Source organism: Lonchura striata, chromosome Z (genome assembly GCF_050655825.1).
Source record: "Lonchura striata isolate lonStrDom1 chromosome Z, ASM5065582v1, whole genome shotgun sequence".
Lineage (NCBI taxonomy): Eukaryota > Metazoa > Chordata > Aves > Passeriformes > Estrildidae > Lonchura > Lonchura striata.
In genome coordinates, this window is record NC_140740.1 from 54,989,236 (window position 1) to 55,001,248 (window position 12,013).

At 42.9% G+C, this 12,013-nt stretch overlaps 1 protein-coding gene across 6 annotated transcripts in view; it reads left to right on the plus strand.

The window, feature by feature from the left end:
* Positions 1-132: 132 nt before the first annotated feature.
* Positions 133-12,013, plus strand: part of SNX18 (sorting nexin 18) — a 98,309-nt gene continuing 86,428 nt past the window's right edge. For 4 of the 6 annotated variants that reach the window (XR_014951673.1, XR_014951674.1, XR_014951675.1 and 1 more), the window contains exon 1: positions 133-1,842. Coding sequence is in view for 3 of the 6 variants with exons in the window: in XM_021553908.3 (XP_021409583.1) it covers positions 300-1,842 (1,543 nt within the window). In the remaining 3 variants the exon portion in view is untranslated. The remainder of the gene's footprint in view (positions 1,843-12,013) is intronic. The other 2 variants (XM_085567926.1, XM_021553907.4) reach the window with 2 other exon arrangements.

Sequence of the window (12,013 nt, forward strand, 5' to 3'; positions counted from 1 at the left end):
GGCCGGCAGGGGGCGTGGGGGGGCGGGGGCTATCGATGGGGGCGGCCGCTCTGCGCTCGGCTGCTCCGCCCTGCCGCTCGGCTCTGGATTAGCGCAACTGGCGACGTGGGACGGCCCGGCCCGGCCCCGCGCCTGCCGCCGGCACCGGGAGCGGCACCGGGAGCGGCACCGGGAGCGGCACCGGGCAGGCCGCCGACGGGACAAGGAGCCCGAGGGCGGCGGCACTCTGGTGCGGCAGCCCCGCCAGCGCGACGCAGTGAGGGGCGGTGGCGCAGGGAGCGCCCCGGGGGGGGGCGGCGATGGCGCTGCGAGCGCGGGCTCTGTACGACTTCAGGTCGGAGAACCCGGGTGAGATCTCGCTGCGGGAGCACGAGGTGCTGAGCCTGTGCAGCGAGCAGGACATCGAGGGGTGGCTGGAGGGCGTCAACAGCCGCGGGGACCGCGGGCTCTTCCCGGCTTCTTACGTGCAGGTGATCCGCGCCCCCGCCGCCGAGCCGCCGCCCGCCCGCTACGCAAACGTCCCCGTCGGCGGATTCGAGCCGCTGCCGCCCCCCGCCGCCTTCAAGCCGGCGGCGCAGCAGCCCCCGCCCGAGCCCTTCCCGCCGCCCCCCGCCGGGTATCCCTTTCCGCCCTACGGCGGCTCCTACCAGCCCAGCCAGGGCAGCGATGACGACTGGGACGACGACTGGGACGACAGCTCCACGGTGGCTGACGAGCCGGGCGCCCTGGGCAGCTCCTACCCCGACTACGAGGCGGCGGGCGGCGGCGCCTCGGGCCGGTACCGACTGTCCACCCGCTCCGAGCCGTCCCTGGGCCCCCGCGGTGCGGGGCACCCACCGGGGCACCCGCACCCGCCCGGCGGCGGCGGCGCCGCTAAGAGCTCGGCCACGGTGAGCCGCAATCTCAATCGATTCTCCACCTTCGTCAAGTCCGGCGGAGAGGCCTTCGTGCTGGGCGAGGCGTCGGGTTTTGTGAAGGACGGGGACAAGCTGTGCGTGGTGCTGGGCCCCCGGGGCCCTGAGTGGCAGGAGAACCCCTACCCCTTCCAGTGCTCTATCGAGGACCCCACCAAACAGACCAAATTCAAGGGCATGAAGAGCTACATCGCCTACAAGCTGGTGCCCAGCCACACCGGGCAGCAGGTGCACCGCCGCTACAAGCACTTTGACTGGCTCTACGGGCGGCTAGCTGAGAAGTTCCCTGTCATCTCCGTGCCCCACTTGCCAGAGAAGCAGGCCACTGGCCGCTTTGAGGAGGACTTCATCTCTAAACGTCGCAAAGGCTTAGCATGGTGGATGGACCATATGTGCAGCCACCCTGTGCTCGCTCAGTGTGATGCCTTCCAGCACTTCCTCACCTGTCCCAGCACAGATGAGAAGGCCTGGAAGCAAGGCAAGCGCAAGGCTGAAAAAGACGAGATGGTGGGTGCCAACTTTTTTCTGACCATCAGTGTCCCCACAGGCTCTGGGGCCAGCCTAGACTTGCAGGAGGTGGAAAGCCAGGTGGATGGCTTCAAAGCCTTCACCAAGAAGATGGATGAGAGTGCCCTGCAACTTAATCACACAGCCAACGAGTTTGCCCGTAAACAAGTCACTGGTTTCAAGAAGGAATACCAGAAGGTGGGGCACTCCTTCAAGTGCCTCAGTCAGGCATTTGAGCTGGACCAGCAGGCCTTTTCAGCTGGCCTCAACCAGGCCATAGCCTTCACTGCAGAAGCCTATGATGCCATCGGGGACCTCTTTGCAGATCAGCCCCGGCAGGACCTAGATCCTGTGATGGATTTGTTAGCGTTATATCAGGGGCATTTGGCCAACTTTCCAGACATCATCCATGTGCAGAAAGGTAAGACCCGTATGTGTTTTCTGAAAAAATTTAACTTTTATTTGTCAGTGGTATGCAACTGATATAGGAACCAGTGCCTAAATTTGCCTTGTGTCTGGCTTGCTGGCCTTGTTTTCAATCTTCTCGTGTTTACTCAGGAAAACTCTCAATATAAATACAAAAAAACACATCAGTGACAGTTTGTTTTGTGCCAAAGGCTTAAACATAGTTGGGAGTTTTGCTGATCAGAGGTTGCTGTGTTTGGCTGAGTATCTCTGAAAGCAGCCACATCTAACTAAACTGCCTATCCATTAAAGATTATTGGGCTTGTTTACAAACCCTGGAAATCAAGTGGTATGCAAACATCTATTACTCTGAGGTATGTGAGGTATCTTGAATCTTTTGTCTATTAGGTAATAAATATGAAGTAATATGTTGATGCCGTTGCTCCTCTGATTTACCACTCTCTTCAAGGTGCATGTGGAAGTGTGTGTTTTGCAGCATCAGTCTGATGAGATGTTTAAGTCTGCTGGGACATCTTTGTTCAGCCAAGTGTCCTGTGGCATCTGTGAAAGAGTAATGTTCAGCCACAGTGTTCTTACTTGTTCAACCTTCGCCCTTATTGTCGTGAACAGATGCTCACCTGTTATCCTTTCAGCATCTTTCTAGCTGAAATATGCTATCCAGGTTCAGATTGCTAGTTGTAAGGTACTTTGTGACCTGTCAGAAAGAATCTCAGAAATGAAAAAAAAAATCTACTGTATAACTAATGACACTTGTTCAGAAAAACAGAAGTTTGTAGTATTGTATATGAGGAGATGCTGCTGTTAAATTATTGATAGTCATACATTCTTTACCATTGCACATAGGTAAGTCCGTAATTTTTTTATTATCTTCCTTACCTGTAGTTTTCAACTCAAACTGCAGGAGAGTGTGGCATTTGAGCTGTAAAACAGACCAAGAAAACATGACATACATTCTGCAGAAATGGGTATCCATGAGTTATCCAAGAAAATGCATGAGCTTTGTAGAAAGTTATTTTGGAGATTAAATCCCAAGTGAATTGTCACCCAGAGAAAATCAGCCTTTTTGTCCTTATAGGACATTTCCAGGGGTTTTGCATCTGGAACAGTACACTAAATTTGGTAAAAAGAGTTGAAAAAGTTTTTTCAACAGAGCAGAAAGACAGGTGTCCAGAGGTATGCATTGCTGGCAACAGCTGAGGAAAGAGAGTTGCTACAAAGTGCACAATTTGTTGTTATTTAAGAAAATAAGCTTTTCATAAAAATTGTATGCATCAAAGTCAGATTTCCATTCCCCTGTCAAATATCAAAAATTGTGAGTGGAAATTTAAACAATCTAAATTTTATTTTGAAGAAGAAAGGGAGGTGTGAAGATTAGCAATTGAGGAGTTTCTTTGCTAGCTTCTGTGGCCTTGTGTTTTGATAACAGCTTTCAAGTATTTTAGATTTGGGGAGATGAGTGGCCTTGGCAATGCCTCATGTTTGGGAGCAGAGCATGGTAAAGTGAGTTGTCATCCAGTAGGATTATCTGTAAGCTTCTGGGAAAAAATAAAAGGACATACACTTGCATTAGATGGAAAAATCCAGCAGACTGTATATACTATTTAAATAATACGTCCTCAAGCTTTAAAATTATATGGTGGTCTTCATTGAAATATTTTTGGAAACAAGCCTTTGAAGAGAGGATTTGGAAATAATAACATGTATGCTGAAATCATCCTTATTTCTTTTGTGGTTCTATTTGAATTTACACTTACTGGTAAAGTGTACCTTGCTGAATTGCTGAAGGTTTGTTTAAATAACTAGAGCAGCGCATGAGCATCAAGTATGTAGAGTTGATTTTTGGGCTAGAGCACTATCCTTGAGCAGACTGGAGCATGCAGCTATTAATGCAGCTCCAGCACCTCTGAACTAGCAGTGTGTTCTCAGTATCATCTATGGTACACACTAGGAATATGGCAGGGGCTTGGGAGGGTGGTCTCTTGAGTGTACATGGCCATGACAGGAACTGACTTATGTGGGTTGTTTGTTGCTTCTGTTACAAGACAGCAAACTAGATGAAAACTAGAGAGTCGTGTTTTGCATTCTATATTGCTGGCTTGTTACTCTTAAGGGGTACTTTTAAGAAGGTACAGCTTTTTAATGCCAATCTGTAAACTTCACATGAAAATATGAACTGTTTGATGTTCTTGCAACATAAAGGCTTTGTTTTACATTTACTGTCTGGGATAGTTGCCAGTTCTGAGAAATAATATTTCACTATAGACTATACAAATATCCGTATATTCAACAGTTATGAAACTGTGTTTGTGATAAGAAATAATCTGAAAAATAGAGTTGCTATGTCTTTCTTCAAGGGTTTTATTTTCTACTGTACAATCTCATTAAGCAGTAAAATGACACCAAAGTACCCTTTTAAGTGGCAGAAGCAGCAGCCTGACTGATGCATTATTTAAATGGCCATGCCTTTAAAATTATGAACTGTGAAATTAGGAGTAGTGCTCTTTTTTTTTTGCTACATAATGCAAGTATATTGATTACTTCTGATAAAACCCTTTGGACCTGAGAAGGATGGACGAGCACAGGCAGCTGCACCAAAACATGTCTGTGTCTCTGCATACAACTGGAAGACCACGAATGTGAGAATGGTTAAATCCCAGCTCAAGCTGGATCCTTGCAAATCTATGGGGCCTGATAGGATTCATTCAAGAATCCTCAAAGAGTGGGGTGAGATCGTTACAAAGCTCATCTCATTGATTTTTGAGCAGTCTTGGAAATTCTAAGAGGTCCTAGCTGACTGGAAGCTGGGGCAAACATTGTCCCAGTTCTCAAGAAGGGCAAGAAGGAGGGCCCCTTCCACAGGCCTGTCAGTCTCACATCAGTGCCTGGTAAAGTTATGAAGAAGCTTATTCTGGGAGGTGTTGAAAAACACCTTAAAGACAATGCAGTCCTTGGTCACATCTAGCACAGCTTCATGAGAGGAAAGTCCTGCTTATTGAGTCTTCCTTTTGTGACAAGGTAATCCAAGGGAAACCAATTGATGTGATCTCTTTGGATTTCAGTAAAGCTTCCATTTCTCTCTCTCTCTGTATCCTTCTGGACAAAATGTCCACAACTGGAGAAACACATCATGGCATGGGTGAGAACTGGCTCATGGGCTCGGCACAAAGGGTTAAAGTGAAAGGGGTGACATTAGACTGGAGACCTGTCACTATGGGGCATTCCACAGGGCTCCATCATCAGGCCTGTGCTTTCTGATATCTTCATACATGACTTGGACGCAAGACTAGAAGGGACACTAAGCATGTTCCCAGGTGATACAAATCTAAGAGGAACTCTTGACTCCCTCAAAGGGAGGGAGGCCCTGCAGAGAGACCCTGACAGATTAGACAGATGGTCAATTCACCAACCATATGAACTTCAAGAAGGGCTGATGCCAGATTCTGCACCTGGGATGGGGCAGCCCTGGATGTACAGACAGACAGTGCAATGAGAGGCTGGACAGCAGTGCCATGGGGCCCTGGGGTTCAGGTCCATGGCAAGTTAAACATGGTCCAGCAGTGCCCTGGCAGCCAGGAGGGCCAAGGGTGACCTGGGAGCATCAGGGACAGCACTGACAGCTGGGCAAGGGAGGGGATTGATTGTCCTGCTCTGCTCTGCACTGGGGCAGCCTCACGTTGAGTGCTGAGGCACTTTTTGGTGTCACAATAGAAGACATTAAAGTACTGGAGAAGATCCAGAGGAGGGCCATGAGAATGTTGAAGGTTCTGGAGAGGAAGCCTGATGAGGAACAGCTGAGCGCACTTGGTTTGTGAGGAGACCAAGAGGAGACCTCATTGCAGCCTGCAACTTCCTTGTGTGGGGAAGAGGAGGGGCAGGCACTGATCTCTGTGTGACTGGTGACATGACCCAAGGAAATCACCTGAAGTTGTGTCAGGTGAGGTTGAAGATGAATATTAGGAAGAGGTTCTTCACCCAGATGGTTTTTAGGCTCTAGAACAGGCTCCCCAAGGAAATGGTCCAAGCACTAAGTCAGATAGATTTCAAGGAGCTTTTGGACAATACCTTCTGGCACCTGATGTGATTCTTGGTATGGCCCTTGTAGGGCTAAGAGTTGAACTCAGTCATACCTGTGGATCTCTTCCTACTTGGCATATTCCGTGATTCTGTAATTTTAACTGTCTTGTCCTGTTATGCTTTTGCTATACTGCAGCTAGCTGAAGAGCTGCTTTCTAAGTGCAGTTTGTGCTGTGGACTGAGAAGTCTGCATGTCTGAGGTTTTGTTTAAAAACTTTCTGCAACTTATGCAAAAAAAGCCACAGAAATAAAAGTTCCCCTCCATGTGGGCTTTTTCTTTTTCTCTAGAATTATGAACCAAAGCCATGTAAGCCTTCCTGTTGCTTTGTCTGCATCTTACCAGTAAAATGTGTTAACTGTTATCCTTTTAATTGTTTTGGGATTCAGGTCTTTCTGGCTTCTATGCTGAGGAGATCATATGTGATCTGGTTTGTGCAATTTGTGTAGGACACATGTACCAACAGACTGTGGAAATATTTTCAAACTGTTCATTATCTTATTAATATTGTTGATATTTTATTAAGTGGCCGTAGCTTCAATAGGAGATTTTACAAGATGCCTTTTCTTTCATCTTGAGTTCCTAGTGTGTAAGGAGTTTTCCAGAGGAAGAGTTAAAGTTCCTGCTGCAGAAGAGACAAAGTACTTGAACATTTCTGTACCACATTCCAGTCGAGGACCAACAGGTCAACGCTTTGAGATCTTTCTTGGTTTCATATGCACCCTGGTCCAGGTCTGACGATTCATTCAATTGAGCCCTACAGCAAAGAATGTGCCCAGTTGGAAACCCCACATTTCCATGTGGAAATACTTGGTTTGACAGTCCAACTGAGGCTGGCATAGGACATATCAGTACCAAGGCATACATCCCTTACAATGACTTGTTGTTTTATAGGTCTTGTTTGGAAAACTAAGTAATTAGGGAGAACCAGTGCCTGAACAGGGTAGACAATGGCAGAGTGGTGTCTCAAGCTTCTAAACATCCCAATTCTCTCATGCATCTAGTCCTCAACTCCTTGTAGGTAAATGCTTCTGATGTGCATGCGTGAAAGTATTCTTGGGCATATATGTGGATTATTTGAATGGAAGGTATGTATTAGACAGATACAATTGTACACAGTTTTCTTTAGCCTCTGGCAAAACATTTGCAGAAGAGGGATGTTAAGTTACAGAGGCTCAAAACACTAAGCTGCATTTTATCGTTTTCTGTTGCAGAGCTGGTGTATCGTTCAAGAAATACTGGTTCAGATCTTTAATTTTGAGAAGCAAAGCAGCTTCCCATTTGTAATGGATAATGTTTTCTCTTTTATGCATTTAAGTCTACTTGGGGAAATTCCCTAGGCATTCTTGGTGAAATAATTCTTATTTATTAATTGCTAAAGCTTTGCTCAACTTGATGCGATCTTCCTGCTTCTGTAATCTTCAACACAAATGCTCACTGCCAGCCCATGCAAATTGAGAAAATTCATGCGCTTGTGGGAATTGGAGATAGTATATGCTAGTATCCTAGCTCATTCTTGTTTGGCTCTCTTCTCTTCTTATTTGCTTAGAGTAGAAAAGTTGGGGGAGTTTTGGATATTCTTCTTTCAAGTTTTGTTTTAGGAATTACAGTAATTGGCCTCTTGTGATTCATGAAAGTGAAGGAAGTACTGACTAACATGCTATTTCATCTCTGCTTTCCAGATTTCTTCTCTCTTAACATTATGATGGTAATGTCTGAGAAACTTCTGGTTATGGTTTTTACAAAAGAGACCTGGAAAAGGGGTCTAAATATTTCCTGTGATACAGGCAATTACATTTCCTTTGCATGCCAGGATTTAAGAGAATTATTTTTAAAAATGCTTGAATGACTTGAATGACTTTTTAAAAATACTTGAATGTTTTTGGTCACTGTGAAAAGTAAAGTATTATTTACCCGAGGCAAACTTAAATCTAGACATAGGCTTCAAAGAATACACTTGCTGTGTTTTTAGAATATTTACAAATATTACAAATATATTTTTCTATTGTTTACAAAACTGTAGATGAAAAATCTACCCAGATGAAAATGCATCAGAATTTAAAGCACCAGAAAACCCAAACAGCATTGAAACCTAGAACTCTCTAACATTTTCAGTTTCCTTCTCCTTCCTCCCCCCAGGGAGAAGTGATATTTGAATTAATGAATAAATCAGCCTAGTTAACACTATATAAAGGCAGTTAAAACTATATAAAGGCAGTGTTTTTCTCTCTTGCTTACTTCCTTCTTAAATTTGTTGTGTAAATGGGGTTTTTCTCATAATTGTTTTTCCTATTAACCACCTTGTAGGAGTTTTTTTCTCCTCTGTGCCTCAGGTGCATAAACTTTGCATGGGCTTCAATTCAGGTAGCTGCTGGGTAAGAGCTAGGCATGCAATCCTAGCCAGATGACCCTTGCAGCAGTAAAAAGAGATGAGCACTTCATCTGTGTAAAAGCTTTGGTGAGAAAGGATGTACTGCTCCAGGATGTCTTCTATTTTTTGCCATGTCAGCCTCCCCATAGCTGTCACAGGGATGATGTAATGCAGTCTACTTCCTAGCGCATTACCCAATATAGTCTCACAATATTTGAAGGTAACCTTAAGGAAATGGAGCTAAAATGTGAAAGAATCTTCACATTTAGAAACTGTATAAAATTACAGCTGCCTTAGTTTGTGTGAAGTCAGAGGACAGGAGTAAATGACTTAAAAGTGATCAATGGCTTTGCTTGAAGAAAGTTAAACAGTAAGAGAAAAAAAAAAATATTTCTGTGCTCTATGTGAAAAATACATGGGTCTTCTGAATGTATGATTCTTTTTTCTTTTCCATTTCCCCACAATCTCTGTGGCTTTCTAAGGGAACAAGATTCATGCTGTTGTGATGAGTCTTTTTTCCTATTACCTCTTGAAACTAGTCTAGTATCATACACTGGTATCATACAATTTCATGGCTAATACACAGCAGACAAGTGCGTTTTTTTTTTTTTTTTCAAAAGCTGCTGGTATCAGAGGAAGACTATAGCTGTTTCTTCTGTGGGAGAGACTGCATGCATTACTGCACACCTGAAAGTCTGTCCAATCTACCCTCTTAGTCCTAACAGAAGTTTTGGTTGGAGCTCACACTTCTAGGTTTGACTACAGGCAGTGCATATTTAAATAAATACAAATCTTCATCAGATTTGTAGTCAGATCATAAAAAATGCCCTAATACTATTCACCACAAGCAGTAAGGCCTTACCTAATGGGAAGGCTCTGTGAGCAGCTAGGAAGTAGTAGAACAGTGTAGACATTAAATAAAAATTATAATGTAGAAGGAGGAAGTAATTCTATTTCAAAAACAAGGTAATGCCTTTTGAGAGACATATGAAGAATCTATATAGGGGGATGGTTCTATTGAAGCTCTGGGTACTTTTAGTCTGGCTGGTATGGCTTCTATCCAAACATGGAAGACAATTGGTATACTGAAAGTGGAAAGAAGATCCCAGAGCTCTTCCAGTTCTTTGTTAGCACATTATCAAAAACAAGCTGACTAACTTTTTTAGTTTGTAAGTCACCTTTAGAACAAGGACATGTTTCAGCTTTTCCAGCATCTTTCCATGACTTCATTGTTAGACTTTGTTTGAATAGTTAAAATGCCAAGTCAGTAAGTGTAGACTGTGTAAACTTATCCAGTTGGCACCTTATGTATTTTAAATTTCCTGGTTCAAATAACACAGAATTTGAAAATTTTAATTGAAAAAATAGGAAATTACATTTGGCTGAGTCCCCAGACATGAGCCTTATCGGCAGACTAGAGCAAACAAACAGCACATGCTTTCTTATGCAATCTTGTTTGTATCTTTCATAAAAGCCATGAGGACTTAAATAAAATGGAAAAAAGCCAAACAACCCACCAACATTTAAACAGTCTGTTCAGTTATTGCCAGTGGCTTTGATTTGTTACTGTAGCAGAACAGGAAGAAGTGTGATGTTTTCAGTAAGTACACATCATGGGTGGACAACATCTGTAATCATAAAGAACTGAGCCATGCTTTCTGTGCCTACATGGAGTTCATTCATTAAAAATGTGAAAAGCAGGTTCATCCTGTGATTCGGAGTTTATGATACTTTGTTGTCCCATGGTAAAAGCAACTTACTATTCTGATTTTTTTTAGAATGGTTATGAATTTGAATCTTTATATGTATGAATAGCTATGCTGTCTAGTTAGCAGTATACTAAAGAAGCTTTTCTTTTAAATAATGTAAATACAGCATTATATTATAATTTTCAAACATTCTGCTTTTGTATTATATAGCATGTTTTAATTGGTTGAATTAATGATGCCTTACCTTGAACATTTTTTTCCTGCAACAGTCATTCTAACTATTTTTGTTCTTACAGAGAAATTGAAAAGTTCAGAAATCTAGGAGAGGGCAATTAAAGGGGACTAGGATAACATAAACCAGTATCTGCATTTCATTTGCATTTTGACTCTTTTATATGAATTTATGTTTAACTGCCCATACATGTTTTATATGCTCATCTTAGGACAGTAGTGGAGCTAAACAGGTGATAATGGACAGGCAAACACTCGTTGTATTTGTTGTTCTTTACTTCTCTTTTAGCCTTAACAGAAAACAACATCCAAAAGCAGTTTCATTGCACCCCAATAAATCAGTGATATAAGCATCAGTGGAAATTTTATTTATACTCACTTCTCTCAGTAATAGTTGGATGTTGATACACAGTGTTACCTGTGTTCCCCTGTCCCTCCACATCCCTTGAATCTTATAAAAACTTTGAAAGAAGTCAGCATTTAATGTAATAGTGCTTACATCCATTTTGGAGAGGAGGAGGAATAATTTCTGCTCATTTGTTAACCATTTCTACTGAAAGTTAATTTATTTTAGTCACAGACAGCATAATTTCTGATGCTTCTTGTCTTGAAGTCAGCAGTATGAACAGGACGTTTTCAAAAGCTGTTAAAAGTCTGGAGTATCTTTCTAACATACAGTGCTTGTTCCTAGCATCCTAATTAGGAAAAATTAGTGTTCAAATCCTGTGACAACTGAACTGTAATAAACCAAGTCCAATTCTGGAAAAGCAGAGTTCTGTATTAGGAAGCTTGTTCGATGCCCCAGTTAGATGTAAACTAATGAGAAGTACTAATCATGACAGAAAAGTTTCATCTTGTTACTTCTAATTCCAATTACCTAAATTTTCAAGTGTGGTCATGAAAAACATGACTAACTTTCTGATGGGCAAATGTAATATGTTTCTGGTGACCAGCCTAGTTTATATTTGACTCTTTTGGTCCCCCTAGTCTGCACTGCCAGCTGAAACCACACCAAAAAAAGACTCTTTTAAATGGTACATGTGAGTGCCAAAAAGTTCAGAGTGCCTTAGAACTGGGCAAACCCAGCATTAGTTAGCATTTGCCCCTCAGGCTGTGGTGCAAAATGTTATGTTTGTGGTAACAGACAGCTGTACACATACTTTAATTGGATTTTACAGTCAAATGATTCCTGATGGGCCTCCTTTCAGACATCACTGTAGGTGCTTGTAAAGACAAAACTATTCACAAACACATTAAGCATGCCTAAGTGCCTAAAATAAGGTCATTGGTTTGTTTAGAAGACAGGTAGTGTAAAATGCGTCAAAAGGTAGCAGTTTTAACATTTCTGCATTCAAAATTTGAATGGAAAAATACTAATCTCATTTTTTCTATGCGGCTACCTAGCATTATGTTTTGTTGGGGTTTTAAAAAATTTGTTAATGGCATTATGTGGGGTGGTAGGTGCATTAAAATGATAATTCTGTGATGTTACTTTCATTTACTCGACCATGTTGCTCATGTTTTCTATTATCAACTCCTCCAAAGGCAGCCTCTGGTATCTGCTCACATAAGCAGTGTGGTTGTAGCATGGCCCAGCAAAACATTTTTACTGGAGGTGCTACACACCAAGGCTCATAGATTCCTCTGGGGTACTCTGGACTGAAATGCACATTGACAGTGTGGAGATTTAAATATCTTTTCAGTAGTGTGATAATTTTATACTCTTTGAACATGCACAGGTATGATTATAGTCCTTGTAGATTTGGATAAAGGAATCAGGTCT